Genomic DNA, 18,704 nt, shown 5'->3' on the forward strand with positions numbered 1-18,704 from the left:
ATTAACAGGTGAGAGATTAACTTATTTCAACTCAAATGGTGAGGGAAAACTTGATTTGGAAGTGGTTTTTGAGCTTGCACTTGAAAGATTTAGAAAAGTGGAGACTGGGTGCAAAAGGCTTTCTAAATGAGAAATAGGGTAAAGGCCTAAAAGCAAGAGTACAGGAAATTCTGAAAAAGGATAGCAGCAGCCCTATGTGACTGGAGCGTAGTGCCGAGAAGGCTTCTCTGAGCCAAACGTTGTAGACACACCAATACGAGTTCACTGGCAATTTCCATTACTAAACCTTTTACCAAAGCACTTTCATTCCATAAGATAAACTGATTGTTGGTGAGATGTTTCCAAAATTATGTTATCACAAATGAAAAGCACAGGTGTCCCATTTCTTTGTCCTTAGATGGCACAAATAAGAGTTTGTGATTCACAGCTGCAGTGCCAAAGGGAGAATTTTCCTGATACCTAGATAAACTAGGAAGAAAATTTTACTCAATAATAACAGTGGAGTTTGGATAAGGTTTAAGTTTAAACACAGGGGCATATGCTTGCAGATCTGAGAGCTCTGAGGAAGTTGTCTGTAACTGTCATGCCAAGATACAAAGTGGATTTTAAAATCTTGACTTAAGCACAGTGACTAGATAGGAAACGGGTTTTCAATCTTTATAGATGGGAGTATGAAATGTGGCTCTTGTTTCCACTTAGATGGCAGTGTAGAGTTTAAGAACACATGGGTTTTAATATCAGGTTGACTTGGGTTACATCTCGTTTTGTCCTGTTGCTAGATGTGCGATCTTAGGCAAGTTACAAAACCTAATTGAACTTCAGTTTCTTATCTGGAAACTGGAGGCAATAGTACCTATCCCATATGGTTTTTATGAAGATTTGACAAAATTATGTGTACAGAATGATAGCCCAGTGCCTATCCCTAATTAATATCCAATAGATGATGTTATAAATTATTATCCCAAGAATATTAGATTTACCCATCTATTTAAAATGCCTGATTTTTTCTGTATGTAACAAGTGAATAAAATGTGACTTTTTCTTAGAGGTCCTGATCATGTTTTTCAAACAAGTCAGATTTGCTGGATGTGTGTGATTTCTAGATGCTTCCAATATCTATGCATCTTAATGATTCATGGATCTAATATGGTGACATATTTTTTTCTGTGAAGGGAGATTTAACATATCAAGTGTCATTTTCACATTTGGTAGAGTGAACAGCAATGGCAGTAATTAGTCTCCAAAGATGGCCCTCAATGGACCATGCCTCCTAGTTCACATTGTTATATAGTCTAGTGTCTTATTGACTCTGGACTGGCCCTCTGATTCACTATTACAATGTGGTGAAAATGACACTGTATCAGTAATTGGGCCCAAGCCTTAGAAAAGCCTGACAATTTCTACTTTCATAATTTTGGAAGCCTGCCATTTAAAAAGTTGAGATACCTTACTGGAAGTATCATGGAGAGAGACAGCAGATGAGACTATGTAGAGTGAGAAAGTGGCACAGCTATCCCAGAATCCCAGCAGAGGCCAGCCTCCCAGCTGTTCCTGCCAAGGCACTAGATTTGTGAAATTAGTCATCTCGGACATTAAAACCCAGATAAGTCCTTGGAGGACTCAGCCTGAGTGGATGTCAAGTGTAGCAAAAGAACCACAGAGTTGAGCCCAGTCAATCTACAAAATTGTGACAGAAAATAAAAATGGCTGTTGTTTCAAGATACTAAGCTTTGGGATGGTTTGTTACATAGCAATAAATAACCCAACAACAATAGTCCTCTTATATGTGTTTGCATATTATAATGTTTCAAAGTATTAAAACAAGACTGTCATGAACATGCTTGAGTCTACTTTACTGGCTTACCTCATGCATAGTGTGCTGAGAATCAGACTGAAAGAAGCTTTTGATAAAGGAATTGTAATTTCTTGTATGCATTTTCCTGAGGGTGACTCTCTCCTTGGAGAGAAATAATTTAGAGCTTTCTGTTCTTTGAAGGTGTAGTAGGTGATGCACTGTTGTTCTATAGCAGTGCTTTGTTTTCCTAAAGCAATGTTTCTTGTAGGTCCCTGAAGTAGAAATCTGTGCCTTTAGCAGTGAGTTTGTGAGAAGAGTACTAGTTGCTGACAATTCATATCATAATGCTGTGTGGGAGACACTACATCGGAGCTCACTTAAATGAATTTTTCAGGATTATTATTGTGTGTAAGTGTGTGCATGTTTTACTCAGGACACAAATAGGCTTGACCTGGTTAATTTTGGCCAATTGGGACTGGTTGGGAGGGTCCTAGACCTGCATACTTGAATGTATGAGGTCAGTGGGAGGTTTGGGGGACACCCAGATGCAACAGTTGGAAGATCAGAATGCAAATGTTAGAAGTAATAGGAAAGCTGTCTGCTTTGGAGAAAATGACAATGGGGAAATGGTATTTTCAGGATCAAGGATACACCAATCCTCACAAGAAAGAAAAATTCAGCAGGAAGCAGGTACCAGGCTGTAACATGGGGGATGGACTTCCAGTCTCCTGAGCGGGGTGAATATGGGTCCCAGTGCTGCTAGGACTTATTTCTTACAATAAAAATAAAATAAAGGTGGCTTAGTAAAAAGTCTTACAGTTCTGATTTCTGAGGAGGATGGTAAGTTCTAGGATGCTATGCTGATGGAGCCTGCCAGTGGAAGTCAGTGGCTTAGCTGTGCCAGGAGGAGTATTGGAGAGTTGAGGTCAGATTTGAATGGACCTGCGAAAAGTCACATATTGCGCAGGATACACATAGAAATACATTTCTAAATCCCAGGAAGGAATGTAAGAGTCTATGAGTTCCTGAACACTTTCCCAGCCTCCAGGAAGCTAAAATGAGAAGTACATAGAAAGAGTAACAAACCTTGAAGTTGCCCAATAGCCTGGAAAGAGCATGGCCTTTGAAGTGAAACAGATCCAAGTCTTAATCCTGGCTGTCATCACTAGTTTGATGGCTGTGAGCAAGTCACTTGAGCCAGTGAGGATTCAGTTTGCCTTCCTGTAATAAAAAGCTGGCCAACAGGGTTTGATCAAAAAGGGGTTTATTTTTCTCACGTCACAAGAAATCCGTAACTCACAAGTCCAGGACTAGTGCAACTGCTTGCTGCTCCTTCAACCTCTTCCCTTCACAATGCTCAGCATGTGGCTTTTGATATCATCCCTTAGATGGCTACTCCATTTCCAGGCATCACTTCCTAAAGACAATGAAGCAAAATCACCTCTTCAGAAAGCTTTTGTCATTTTGGGGGAATATAACCATTTTCCCAGTGACTTCTACATATATCTCATTCTATTTTGCACACGTGTTATTTCATTTCACATACATACACACACAAACACACCTTTGCACACACACTTGGCCATCTAAATACCAGAGATTTGGGGAAAGGTCAATACTTTTAACTGGGTGTGTTACCAGTCCAAATTCTATGCCTTTGGAAGAAGGAAGAACAGATAAGTAAATAGCAATGGATTCCACATGCATTTGTTCATCTTTTCAATGGGGACAACAAGACTCCCATGGCAGGAAAATATCAAACACTGGGCATAACCCCTCCAGAATGTACACTCCATGAGGGAAGGAATTCTTGTCTGTTTTATGACTGTTGTGTCACCAGCACCCAGAATAGTGTCTTTAATAACTATTTGCTGAATGGATGAAATTAGAGATAATAGTAAGTGTGCAGTGCATTGGCTGGCACACAGAGGGTCCAGGAGGTGATTGTTGTTACTGTCATCACTGAGTCTGTCTGTGGTCAATGTCATTGTCAAATGTCACTTTCAAAAGTCAATGTCATTGCCAGAGATTGCTAGGTAATATAGAGCAACTAGCTACAGCAGAGGCAAGCTTTCTCAAGAGAGGTATTTACTAACGTGAGTTAAATGGAAAATCATGGATTGGTCTAAGACAGGGTTTTCCTCAGCGTTGTCAACCTTACATTAAAAAAAAGTTGTTGTACCTTTTCCTGATCCAGCCAGCAAAAACTTTCACTTTCTCAGAGAACCAATGTTGCCTCAAGATGTCAGTTGTTAAAGAATCCTGACCTGGAGTTAAAGTATCTAGAAGTCAACAAGGTTCAGGAAGACATCGTGAGCTATCATCAAAATATGCAGCTGTATTTTTTAATGTTAGAACTGGACTAATATTTCAAGAGCATCTATTCCATTACTGAGACAAAAACAGTAAGAGCTGATTTGCCCAATTTATATGAGTAACTCTGGACACTCTCAGAAGGGACTCTAGCTCTTCCAAATATAGGCCAGAGCTTTTTCCTCTCCAAACATTGACCCTCTCCACAGCCCACTAGCACCCCCCAGTTTGTCCTGCTCAGCTGCTAGCCACCTCCCATGGCCAGATGTGCTGAGTGGATGCCACCTTAGCTTCAGAACGGCCCCTTCTTTGAGAGCCCCACCACAATTATGACATCGTCTTCCCTGGCACTGGACACAGAGATGATCACGACAGGTTCCCATCCTCCACTCTGCTCTTTTCCTTTCTCTGTTTCTCTCTTTAGGGTCCAGCTCCCTTCATTGGTCCCTCTTCTTCATCTCTCATTCCCTCCTAAACCCAACCCTCTAAAAATGCTATTACCGCATCACCAGGGACCTCAGAATTGTCAAATCCAATGAACACATATTTTTTCTGAACTTATCTTATGCTAGTGCTTCTGAAAAAAAATTTTTACCAGAATATTCCCAATATCAAGAGAGAAATATCATAAGCCTCAGGAAGTGTGGAGTTATGATCTGAAGCTAGAGCCACAGGCATGAAATAACTTGGAAGTCTTATTTTGTCATAAGAATTCATGTCAGTTTTCCAGTCTACTCTTCTAGGAAACCAGCGTTTTTTCCTTCAAATTTCTTAATAAAATGGATACTCAAGGGATACACTTGTTTTAATCCCATGGCTGCATGTCCCACCTGCTGCCTGTATTTGGTTTGAATATTATAACCCTAGCCAGGGTCTCTTGGGTATCCACAGCAGCAGTTTTATCCCCTAGGCTAGGTGGAAGCTATATGAGACTGAAGGCAAGGGAGTGTGGCCTCTTTAAGCAGCATATACTCTTTCAGTTTCTTTCTTCTCACTTCCTCTCCTTGTTTTATGCTCCCTTGGAGAACAGAATGAGGCTAGGAAAGAAAGGGAGAAAGTATTCAGATGATCTGGCATTTGGGCTGGCGAATCTACTGCCTTGTTTAGTCATGGCAGCTGGGCTCCCATCCAAGGAGGATAAGAAGACCATGGGGAGCAACCCTTGAACTTGGGGTGAAAGCTGCCAGGAAAGCTCTTTCACTGGAGATGGCATACCATGGAGTTTTCGCTCAGCTGTGTGTGTCACTCAGGGAAATGACAGTCAGAGGCCTGTATTGTTGCACCCAGATCTCAGACCTTCTTTCCAGAGAGTGGGCCATCTCTACCCTCTGTTCATCACACCCCCTTCTCTGTATTCTAAATACTCTGCCTTGACCACAAGTTTTATTTAGAACCACAGATAACTTCCTTTTGGGATATATCTCAGGCCATAATTTATACATGAGATTTTAACTAAAATTATTTTTGTAAACATTATCTTAGTTGGTTTTTAGAATTGAACTTACTGCATAGTTTTTCTTGTTAATACAAGCAACATCCAACTTTATATCCTCCATAACTAACAGTTCATGTCATATTTTCATATAATTTTTAAATGAAATGTAAAAATGGGTAGTATAGAGGGGGCCTTAACTCATCAGGATTTCTCCCAAAATATTTTCCTGTCAAAGAGAAAACAAAACAAAACACAGTGAGTAGATTAGAATTAAGTTCAGCTGGGAGAAACAGAAACAAAAACAAAACATTACTAGCATAATAAGACAGATGTTGATTTCTCTATGTGTAAAAGTCTGAAGGGGATGTGTTCTAGAGCTGTATGGCAGCTCTGCTCCACAGGGTGCTCTCGGATGCAAGCTCCTTCCAGCTCACAGCTCCACTCACAAAGAGGTGGCTGTTATCTTCATGGACAAGGTAAAGGTATTAATAATATCCAAATCCTAGGTAGCAGATGGAGACAAGGATGAAGACAGTGTAAAGGCTGAGCCAGCTGCCTCTTCAGGAAAATTCCTGGACATTGTCATGGGACACTTTCATTTATATCCCACTGTGGGCTTTAATTACATGGCCATACCAATTGGATGGGAGGATGGGAAATGTCATTTTGATTTGGGGCAGCCAAAATTTCTATTTCTTTAGAAGCAGATTATGACCATGGGGAGACAGCTAGCAAGCTCTGTCACCCACCCCACCAACTTAGTCAATCTTGGCAGTATTTCTCATTATTTTGTTCTTGTCCTTCCTCATGCTGATCCTTCTTTGTGGCTATGCCTTCTCAGGCTTCTCTGCAGTCTCTTTTTCTTCTATACCGTCCTCAATGTTAATGTTTGCCACCAACTGGTCCTCAGGCACTCTTTTCTTCTCACTCTGTGAACACTCTCGCATGGCCACATAAATTCATGTCTTATACTACCCAATTTTTACAAACCTACATCTTTGTCCAAGATATTATTTTCTTAAATCCTAGATTAATACATCCAATTTCCTAAAGGGCTTCACTGCTTGAATATACAATAAGCAACTCAAACTCAATACATCTGAAATTAAACTCGTCATCTTTCTCATTAAACTCTGTTATGCCATCAGTGTCTACACCCACATGGTCACTTAAACCACAATTCTGGGATATGCCTGGAATCATCTTTCACACATGTTCAATGTCCATTTTTTTCCTTTCTTCTGCATCCTCCTTGCTTTTGCTTTGCTTTAGTTATAGCTAACATCTATTGATCATTTGCATGTGCCAGCTCCTGATGCAAATATATTACATATTTTAACTCATTTAATCTGCAAACAACCCTACTATTATTATCTGCATTTTACAGATGAGGAAATTAAGGAACAGATAAGTAACTTTCCCAACTGTCACACATCGAGTAAATGGTAAAACCAGAATTTGAACCCAGGAAGTCGACTCCAGTGCACTCTCTCTTAACTGCAATAACTTTCTGTTTTAGCCCCTCATTGTTTATTTACCTTATTATTATAGAAGCCTTTCAATTTGTTTATCTTCTTCAATCTCACCAACTCCTCCCCGAAATTCCATCTTTCATACGAATAACTACCAGAATAGCTTTTCTTTTTTAGGTCAGTTACCTAAAAATCCATCGGTGCTTCACCATCACTTTCAGGTGAAGGTTTCACCTCCTTAATGTTGCACAAGGCCCTTCATGATCTGGCCCCAGCACCCCTTTACAGTCCCTTCTGGAACTTCCTCACAGACATGGTCCCATCCAGCCACACTAGATCATTCCAAGTTTCTGAACAGATCTTACTCTCCACACCTATCTCCTTGCTTTTTGCACTCACTCAGAGGTCCTATGTCAAAAGTACACTGTTATGAGTGTTGCTCAAAGCTCCCCAAGGGCTGAATAGGTAACCCTCTGTACTTTATTTACTTTTCACATAGTATGGTAAACGGAAGTTCAGTCTTCTCTCTCTCCCTTGGTGTCCTGTATAATTTCCTTGAAGGAAGAGTTGGTTCTTTGTATCTACAGTACCTACCAAAGTGTTTGGTGCATGATGATCATCGAGTAATTTTCAAAAAAGGATGAACTAAGGAACACAACTGCTTCTTCCCTTTTATGGCATTTTCCTAAACAAAACCCGGGACAAGGAGATCCCTTGAAAATCACTGACTTTACCCTTGTTTACTTACCTGCAGGAGAAATTCATCTTGGAGCAGGATCACAATACTATAAAGGCCACCTGGTTTGGTGTGGCACATGTTGGGGCTGCAAGTGAGAGTATGGAAATAGAAAGAGTAGCATATGTTTATTCACATCAGTAAAGGGAACAAATTGAAACATAGGAGTCATGGTATCCAGACATAATATCAATATTTTGGGAAGTTATTTTTAATGAAGATAACTAAGGAGACTTAAAAGGGTGCATTTTTTTTTCTCCTTTGCATGGCGATTGCTTTTTGGGGATGCCAATGCAGAAATTCTTGGGTTGTAGAATTTTTAAAAAGAAGAGCACACTAGTTTTATTTATTTTACAGGATTCTGGTGCCTTTGTGACAGGCAACCACAAGTGAAATTACCTTCAATGGTCTTGGCTTAGTCCCTCCTCTGCTCCTAATCATCCCCTCAAACCCACATACATTAGACAGAGCGGTTGTCCTTCACCACTAAAGAAATGCAGCCGAGAGTTATGTTGCCGTGGAAACAGAATCACTTTTTGCTGCAAGACACACTGCTTCATCTGCACTATTATGAAGCAGAATACGTTGGTAGGGCTGGGAGGGGAATAAAATATTCTGCCTGCCAGTGTTGTACTTGGCCTTTGGGTGAATAAATGACTTTCAATTAGAGTACTTAAATATCTTTTAACTTTAATAATTATTATTAGAGCCTCAACAGAATTTTACTTGGAAAAGAGTAAAAAAAAAAAAAAAGATTCTTCTGTTAAAGTAAGAGCTATAAATTCTTTCAAACTACACCACTCCTGTTAAAGAAAATGCAAGAGAATTTACAATTAATGGGTTCATTGTGTATAAAGATAAGTGTTTTAGCTCTTCTTTGTTTTTTGACTTTCTAATTTGATCACCTTGTGGATTTGTGAGATTGTCCTTACCTCTTTCCTTTTTTGGTCTCTGCTTTTAGCTTCTTTGTAGTAAGCACACTTATTTACAGCTTCATCTTGTGTTGGGCTGTGTGTATGCAGGTCCACTGTTGTTGACTTGCTGCTGAGCGTCCAGCTAAGTCTGTGATCTAAGCCTGTCACCAGTCCCACTTCTGGGCCCTCCCAGCCAAAGCCACTAGTTCCCATTTGCTACCTGGTTCTGCTACTGGGAGGCTCCCTTCCCTAAATTCAGTCACGGTTCTATTTTGCTTTCTTTCCTCTACTTGATAGCTCTTACTGTTTGTGTTGTTATCAGTGTCGAAGAACAAATCTATATGACCTACACTAGTTGAAGGATGAACTCTATAGGATATCAGAAACAAAACAAGAATCCTTTGTCCTTCAGCTCCAAAGATGCTCACAGTTATTGAGTTTTCTTATAGGCCCCCAGAAAGCACTACTAAATCAAACAAACAAAAACCTTAAAACACACACACACACACATGCACACAAACACACACACACTCGCATGTGTGCACATTATCTCACATTACCTCAGAGTCTAACTATAAGCATATAATCACAGGAAAATCCCACATCATGAAAAGGAAAAATATTTTATTGGCTGTAAATAAATTAGAAAAGAATGTGATACTTTAAAAGTGTTAGTGTTTTAATTCTAGAGGTAGCAAAGCAACCTTAAGAGACAAATGACAATTCTTGAGCAACTAGTCAGTGGCGGGCACTTTTTATATCTATCACCCCATTTCATTCTCAAATGAATCTCAATGGCTACTATTATTTTTATTTTGCAAATAAAATGAAGGCACTAAGACTCAAATACTTTAAAAAAAAATCATTCTCCGATTGTATAATTCATCCACGTAACCAAAAACGACTTGTACCCTAAAAGCTACTAAAATTTTAAAAAGTCATTCGCAAATTCCCCACACAAACCCTAAATTGTTTCTGATTTCAAGTTTAGTGTTCTTTCCAAGTGCATCACCTCATACAGTGCTCAGCAAAGCTCTGAATTGGGTGGCTGGGGAGGGGTATGGGCTAAAATCCAGGGAAAAAATAAGAATACAGCCTCTAATTCTGCCTTTCCACCTCTAGACAGGACTTCGGGAAAATCATTTATTTGTTTCAAATTCAGATTTATTCATCCTGAATTAATATGGATAAATAACCTTTTATCTCTTCATGCAAGTAGGAAGTTAATGTGTGAAAAACACGTTGAAAATACTAAGGGCACTTTTATTTCTGTGGAAAGAATGACTTACTCCTGTTAACTATAATAGGTCCAGATTAATAGGTCCAGATCACTGTCAATCTATTCAGCCATCCCAATTAATTCAGCCACCAAATCATTATTAGTCTCAAATCTGCAATGTTTTGAGAGCTGACCCTGTCACATATTGCTTGGATGTCTGCCAAATAATTTCTATAGTGCTGGGTTGAGTAGTGGATGCATAATACTTATCTTTAAGTAATGAAGTGTGGATCAAATCAAACTATTGTCCAATATCTAATTTAGTCACCAGTTATAGACCCTATTTCATCATAATATCAAAAAGGATTTATTAAATGCCTGGATACAATTAGTCTAAGTTGCTTTACGAACATACAGTCATAACCTTTGTTCATGGTATTAAACTGATTTTTAAAATAATGATCTATTTTATTATCACATGGAAGGAAATATTTTATTTCTCTAAACTCCATTGCTTGCCTTTCAGAGAGCCTCAGGAAATATTAGTGCAGTAAATATTGAAAAATACTTACCCAGCACTTGAAATTTCACCTTCTGTGTCTCTTATAAATTAACAAAAAATTGCTTCATTTTGAGTATTTCATATGTATTTACTATACTATGAACTTTACAAATACCACCTCTTTTAATTTTTACAATGACTCTCTAAAATTGAATATATTGGTGTCATCACGTTTAAAGAGTAAAAATAACTTGCTCAAGTCAAAGTGCCAGTCTGTAGCACAGCCTGACTCAAATCCATGCACACCAAGTCTAAACTGCAACTCTTTTTTTTTTTTTTTTGAGATAGAGTCTTGCTCTGTCACCCAGGCTGGAGTGCAGTGGTGCAATCTCGGCTCGCTGCAACCTCTGCCTCCCGGGTTCAAGCGATTCTCCTGCCTCAGCCTCCCGAGTAGCTGGGGCTACAGGGCGCCTGCCACCAGGCTGATTTTTGTATTTTTAGTAGAGACGGGGTTTCACCATATTGGCCAGGCTGGTCTCAAACTCCTGACCTCGTGATCCACCCACCTCAGCCTCCCAAAGTGCTGTGATTATAGGCGTGAGCCACTGCACCTGGCCACACTGCAACTCTTAACCGCACTTCTGCACATCAACCTTGTGTGTAAAGTTGCCTTTGAGAAAACCAGCTTTCTTTTGCTGCCCATCTCTGATAACTTGTTCATCCTTTGTTTTATAAAAGAAAAAAAAAGAAAAGACAGAAAAAGAGAAGGAGCAAAGAAGGAAAGCAGGGAGAGAAGGGAAAAGGAAAGAAAAGGAAAAAAAAAATCACTCAATGTTTTCCACCCTTCCTGAATAACCTGGGGATAAAGTAGGTCCCATCCAACTTTTTGACACGAGTCGACATTGTTGAAAATAATCATGTGAAGTGCCAGCTTTGTCTGATGATGTCGTTTTGCCTTTGTTTTGCATTTATCAGGAGAAGTATTCTTGCAGATTAAAGGGCCACTGGAAGATATTTATAAAATCTACTGCTATCACCATGATGAAGCACATAGTATACTGGAGTCCTATGAAAAGGAAGAAGAGCTGAAGGAACATTTGAGCCACTGTATCCAGTCCTTAAAGTAAGGCCTTTTCAAATGATGATTCCCATCTCCTCTCAGTTGCCTAGCAGGGAACATTTTAAATGGATGTAGATGAAAGGTCTCACATAAATCCTATGTTTTATGAGACTTGCTGGGAGCTCTGCTTTGCATTCCCTTTATAAAAAGCTGACATGCCAGAAGCCCTGATTGACTTTTTTTCCCCCTGCGAGAATGACTAAAAATAACATGGGAGAAGATTTAGAGCTCTGCAGCGATTGAAAAATGCAATATCAAAATATAAAATGTGGAAGAAAAGCCTCTTCTTAAAGCTATTGTAACTTGCCTGGCCCCACGTAGTTCAAGGATTATGTGAGATAACACGTGGCCCCATGACCACTGGAGCACATGGGTTAATGGAGTTAGGGGAATGGCCTACGACTCTGCATGGCCGTCTTCTTTCCCCAAACTCACTGTGGGGAGATGGGTGAAGACAAGTCAGGCCTTGCTAAAGTTAGTTTCAGAACAATTACTCATGCCTTCCTTTCTCATCCCTAAAACATTGGTGGGGGTGCTACACAATGTACTTTTTCTTTTCTAGAGGAAGTATCTATTCACTGTGAAAATCTGAAAAATATAACAAAGTATGTGTAAGATAAAAACCCCTTGCTATTTCACTATTAGCCCCTTTCTTCTTAATAATCATTTTCTTCTGATATTATTTATATGTATAAATGTGGGTATGTGTTTGGATTGATTCTTTTAAATGGAATTAGTATCTTTCTGAATATGCAGTTTCCTATCACATGAAGCTTAAAGCCAAAATCACTACCATACTCCACATCTTACCCAGTGGCTCTCTTACAGACTCTCACTTGTAAGTAGTATCCACTGTCAAATAATTTTGATTAGACCAGGAATTAAACCACAGAGAGCTGTGGTGTATAAGTCAATGCACACCCGTCTGATCCTGTAGCACACCTCCCCTGTTTACTCTGTGTGGTAGGGGAAAGAGGGATCCCCAACGGGGATGGGGATGGGGATCCTAACGTGGTACAAGAGGTTTTTAGCTTCATTAAATTGAATCATGATACTACTCTGGAGGAGGCGTTTCCCGGCTAGAATTGGGTCTGAAAGTGAGTTTAAAATGAGCCCAGTGAATTTTTTTTTAAATAAATAAAATTTCAACTTTATTGCCCTCTACTGGTCATTAAATTACTGCAGTTTTAAACCATTCTTCATGCTATGGAAAAGAATTCAAGTCACCAAATCCTAAGCATTTATTTAGTGTTTGTGCTGTGTCAAGCGTAGTTCTGGGGGCTAAGTATACAAAAGTAAATAAGACTTAGATTCTGCCCTAAGCAACTCAATATGATCAGTTAAGTCTTAAATATAAGATGTAATGAGCAAGTAGCTCTAGTTAATTATTTCTATTTTCAGTTTAGGTTCAGTGTTAGCATATCAATTCAGAGTAACATTCAGATTTGAAGTTGTGTTCATTTTAATAAATTCATATATTAGAAGCACAGTCCTCTAAATGTTCAGATGTTTTATTCTTTGGGGAAAAAAAAAGGAATGGTGTTATCCTGGGTTTGAATGAACACCTTTCCTACCTTAAACAAGTGGCAAGATCTGATCCAATAAAAGCTGGAGCCATTTTCCTTCTTCGGGTTCTAGAACTAAGAGTGAGAAATGTCACAGCAAGTGAACATTTAGCACCTTTGATCACCCCCACCCAATGCCAGCCCTGGGGATGGAGGTCCTTGCCTGAAAAGAATGTGGTGCCTCTACTTTAGGCATGCGCTTCTAACTGTTCACCAGAAGTGGAGCAGTCTGTTCAGAGAGGAAAGAACATCAGTTTATTATTCATTAAACTTTTAACTTTTAAGAGAAAGAAACAGACCCTGCCAGAAGATTCCACTAGGCAGTATAGCCCAGTATCATATCCCCACAAAGCAGCTAAAGGCAGAGGTGATTTTAGAACCTCATGAAGTCTCAGTTACTGAAAATTATTTTCAGACCCAATGGCTTATTTGGTCTTTTTCTGCAAGTTTCAGGTAATTCCCCTGGCCATGCCCCAAATTTTGGGTTTAGAGCTATTCTGATTTTAGGTTACAGTTGCAGGCACTGGAAGGTGTTAAGGTTTAGAAAGCAAAAAAGCCAAAAGAAGCAGTATTGGCACAACTATTTCTTAAGGGAAAGAAAATCAAATAAAATAGCTGAAGTTAGAGCTATTTTCCCAAAAGTTGCCTTTCCATGAAAATAAAGTTAATGATGGATTGTACTGGTCTGCCTGAAGGCTGAGGGCAGTAGAATTATTGACATTACTGACCTCAATCGAGCTAAGCTTTAAATTCTGAGAAACAGGTTTTCAAACAGGTTTATAGGCCAAAGAGAGTCTGGAACACCCTAAGGGCTTGGTTTTCCTGGCCAAGTAATCAGTCAAAGCTATTACTGTCACTCTGCCTTTTCCTTGTGGCTAGATAACACAGCCCAAGTGCAGTTGCCAATTTCTAATGAATACTAGGTGTGGCCTCCATTTTATCCTGTGCAAGGGGATATTGGAAATCTTTGTTCAAAGCAATATCCACAAGAGAGGTGGCTTCATGCCTCAGAAGTTAAGGTGGATTTTAAAGCAATTTAGGCTGCTTTTTAACCAAAATTACAGTATGTTTATTGAGGGCCTAATAAATATTTAATAAGAGTGCTAAATAATGTTGAAAATATTTTTTAAAAATATATAAGCATAGTTCTTGCCTCTCAGGAACACAAACCCTAGTTGAGGAGATAAACAAAACCATGTGGAAAGTTTAATAACAATACAAGAATTAATTTAAATAACACCAGAAGCTTTCACAGTGGCTGCAGTTCAAGACTAATTCCCAAAAGAGTAGTAGAGATATTACCTGGTTCTGTAAAAGACCCAAGTTTCTAACTTTCAATTATTCTTTGAAGCCAATTATCTTTCAAAAGAGAGAATAATGTTGAATCCTTTCATAACGTGAGGGCAGTGTTTTTCTGTGTGGAGTTCCCTTGCACCAGATCCACCAGGATGGTGTATTAAAAGTACAGATTCCTATGCTCTGCCTCGGACCAAAAAAAAATACTATTTCTGGTGGTCCAGTTCAGGGTCTGCTCTTTTAACAAGCCACCTCAGGTGATTTTCCATACACACTCAAGTTAAGAACTAAATTAGTGGGAGAAATCATACTTGCTGCTTTCCCTGAAGCAGGTGGGTTTTTTCATCAATATAGATACAATCTAAGCAGTAACTACAGAGTTTGGAGACCTTCAAAAAGAAAAGATTCTAAGGCTCTCCAAAAGCAAATACACATCTGCATCTATAGCCTACAAATTGGAAATTAGCAAGTTTTTATTTATTCAACAAGAAGTTTTGATAGTCAAATTAGTGACCCCTAAGATTGAGTGAAATACTGTATTAAAATAGTCTCCAAAGTTATGGAAGTTATTTGCTAAAGATCTTATTACTTAGCCTTCTTGGGGTTATTTAAGGTTTCTGATCTGTATGAGGAATGTGAAAGATAGCGTGGCTATAAATGCAAATGTAGCTATAATTAGAATAGCCTGTCTGTTGCCTCCTTTTTCTGCTTTTCCATTTATAAATACCACTAAAGTCCCTGCTGCATTTCAGAGGCCCCAGAGATCTGTTTATTTTGTAATAGAAAGAGAATGAAGGGGATTTTCTAAGTTTTTTGATGGATGGAAGACACATTTCTAGCTTCATGTCTAGTTGTTATAAATGTATCTGTATTTTTCTTCTTGCTAATCAAGGCCATCATCCCCAGGAGGAAAACTTCTAACTTCTAGTCATCTGGGCACTTTGGCTGCTCACATTACTCCTGGAGCTTCTCCATTCAGGGAGGAAGCTAAAAGCTCATGCAATGCAAAATCCAAAGGAATACATTTCAATTTGTTCACCACATTTTATACTCATTATTCTAATGGAGCGTTCCAAGTAAAAATTAAAATCACTTTTGGAAAGCCCTTCAGTTCCTTGTTATATGGCATCATGTTTGAACAAAGACTATAATCCTTAAGGAATAGTCACATAAAAACTTGTTAATTGTGAGTCAAAGTATAATGTGTTCATGAGGGTAGGAGGTATAGTGATAAATATATTAAATTACTTTATCCCATAAAAGGGTAAATGGACACATTTTAAATTCTTCCTTCCTGAATTGCCCTTGGTTGGGATTAGCTTCTGCAAAGTTTCAGCCTAAAAGAGATTTTTTTTAAAATGATGAACAAATAAAAAGATGTTATAATATAGTGCCACTACTCCACAGATTGTGGTTTTATCCTACTGGAAAATCTCTCAGATTCCCTTTCATAATGCGTTATACTACATAAACACAATGTTTAATTTATGTTATGATATTTAGGTTTTACTTGGCTAAAATAAATGAAATAGAAAAAAAAAACCCCATGTTTTCTGTAGGAGTTAAAAGAATAACCTTCTCTTTCAACTTCAATGTATGTGTTTTGATTCCTAAATGATCACATTATTCACTTATTTGTTTGCATGAAAAATTGCATTTTTATTTTTATTCATTTTCTTCCCCAGATTTTCTGACCTATGACGCACAAAGCATATCTGACAAATAAAATTTCCCTTTAGAAGAGGAAAGAAGGAAGCATGTGAGCTTAAAGGAAATGATTGGAAGGAAATATTGGGCAGGGGGTGGTGGTGGTATTTCTTTCATTGCAATAGGAGAGTTCTTTAAACAGTCGTGAATAATTGCCTAAAATTATAGCAGCTGCTGATTTTTAAAAAATTGTAATTCTGTGCTTGATTCCCATCTAATAGATCTTAGACTAAGCAAAACCTAGTTATGTTAGGATGTCTAGCAATTCACTCATATAGCATGTCTGGAGATTGAGGAAACAATTGCTTCACACATGTCCCCCACCATTTTCCACATATACAAAGTACTGAGATTAATGGGAAAAAACTTATTAAAACCATTAAATTTTACAAAATGCAGCTTAGGCACTTATTAAATTTTTCCTCAATCACTGAATGTAAAAAGACCATCTATTATTATGGGATGGATCTTAAAATTTTTTTATATTGAAAACATTTATTGTACTCCAAATGGTTGGAAACCAAAGGCCACAGTGATCAGATAATAAACACAGGATATTATTTTATTTATCCATAGCCACTTGAGGCTTTTAGATAAAAACTTTCATCTTCTTTATTTGTTAGGGACATGATTATAAAATAATGAGACTACTTCTATAAGGCATTCATGAAAATTACTTATTTTATGTTACATAAGAAAATTTAAAAGGATTTATAATGTTTGTATATTACCTTAAATATACAGATTTACATGAATTTACTTTCTTTTTCTTCTCTTACAGGAAAATATACATGCAAGAGTAAGTACTTTTTAAAATAATATAAATCAAATATAAAAATCACGAGAAAATGCAGCTGACTGTTCCTGTCCAAATCAGAAATTCTGATTTTTCTAATCATGAGTATTGCTTTTAATAATCCAGGATTGCAAAGGCATTTACCCCATTACTGGTGCATATTTTACTTATTAAATTATTATCACATATACTTTACCAAACCTTTTAGAAGAATCCCAACATATAATTTACTAAGTTTGCTGATGCCAGAAAGTCTTTGGGAACTGCTCATCTACATATGTTTGGGAATCTTAATATGTCCAAAAACACTTCTTTCTATGAAACATATTAGTCTTTAAAAAATCTCAGATTAATATCATAATGCATTTGAAGTTTCTATAGATTAATGCATAAGAAAAGATTTTTTTATGAAAATATTAGATTTCTTCTAATTTCAAGTCTTGTATGATTTATGGAGAAAAAAATCATACACATTATAGCATGAAAATGAAATATTAAGGTGAAATAGTTGGTTACTAGGACAATATAGAAATTATTTTAGAAAAACAGCGTATACAAACACTCTGAAAGAGGTCCATTATTCTAGAAGAAAATGTGTCCAGGCTGATTAATGCTGAAAGGATGAAATTGACTTCAATACAAACTCCAATTTATTTACCAGGCACATGTTTGGCTTATGATGAACAACTCTTTAAGGTCCCAAGCTTCTAGTGTGTGTTTGCTTGTGTGTGTGTATGTACTTTAAATTCCTAAGAGTTTATATGAAGAAATAAAGAGCTTACAAAATATAAATTATATTAATGTAAGCAGCAAATACCTGTCATTCATATTTTGGTGCAGAGCAACAGTGAGAACGGAATTCTGGAACTGAAGTGAAGGAGTCAGGCATCATACAGATCTGTAGACCAAGGCTGTATATCTCAGTCAAGTTGAGAAGCTGATTTTTGAGACACCAGACAGGCAACCAGTTCTCTCACTTTATCAGTCTTTTCTTTTCTTTTTTCAAAAGGAAAAACTATCCGACAGTATAAACAGATATGAGTAGATTTGTCTTATGAGTTTCCAATTCTAGGCTCATTTGAATTCAAAGAGGTGCATCGGCCTCCTGGCTTCTCTTCAAAGATAGTTGATGGGGGCTGGGAAATGGCTCTGCCTCATTATACAGCCTGTGTCCCTGGCATTGTGCCAAGGACTGGAGCTTTGCATAAGTGAGTGGTTAGAGAAGAACTTCATGTGCTACAAATTCTGCTTAGGTTTCCTTTTCTAAAGCTTGCATTAGATCTTTGGAACGAAGAAACAAGGAGAGAGGAGAGAGAGATTCAGAGGAGAAAAGGGAGATATTCTTCTTAGTACAGTTTGCATGCACAGACTTCTACATACAGAATACTTAAACAGTTCATTGTATTGAAACGCGTTTAAAAATGGCCCTAGCACTTGCTGCAATCCTGCTGTGTAGGAGTTAGCCAGGTTGTGTCTGCTCCCTCTAGACTATTCTATACATCAAGAACTAAAAAAGAAGAGCAATCCCAGCATGTGGCTGGATGCACATCAAAGCCAAGTCTGCCATGAATTATTTTCCTTCCTGTTCCTTTCATTCAGGTCATGAAGCACACATACTGCTACAGGAAAGGGCAAAAGGCAATGTCAAGTGCTGTGTAATTGTTGGGTTCTTTAGTGGCAAAGGCCAGCAATGTTGCAGCCAAAAGGGCATTTAAGAGTACAAGATGTGGGTTTTTACATGGCATTCAATAATCCCTCACTTATGGCAATCAAAAATTATCTGTTTTTTAGTTTTTTTTTACAACCTACCTTCTTAAAAATACAAAGTGAAAGA

At 38.0% G+C, this 18,704-nt stretch overlaps 1 protein-coding gene across 1 annotated transcript in view; it reads left to right on the forward strand.

Moving 5' to 3' along the window:
• The window catches only part of ARHGEF38 (Rho guanine nucleotide exchange factor 38), a 126,588-nt gene that overhangs the window by 66,875 nt on the left and 41,009 nt on the right, over nucleotides 1-18,704 (forward strand). The window contains exons 4-5 of the mRNA XM_003829971.6: nucleotides 11,362-11,509; nucleotides 16,856-16,873. Of these exons, the coding sequence (XP_003830019.1) occupies nucleotides 11,362-11,509; nucleotides 16,856-16,873 (166 nt within the window). The remainder of the gene's footprint in view (nucleotides 1-11,361; nucleotides 11,510-16,855; nucleotides 16,874-18,704) is intronic.

Source organism: Pan paniscus, chromosome 3, assembly GCF_029289425.2.
Source record: "Pan paniscus chromosome 3, NHGRI_mPanPan1-v2.0_pri, whole genome shotgun sequence".
NCBI classification, from domain to species: Eukaryota; Metazoa; Chordata; class Mammalia; order Primates; family Hominidae; genus Pan; species Pan paniscus.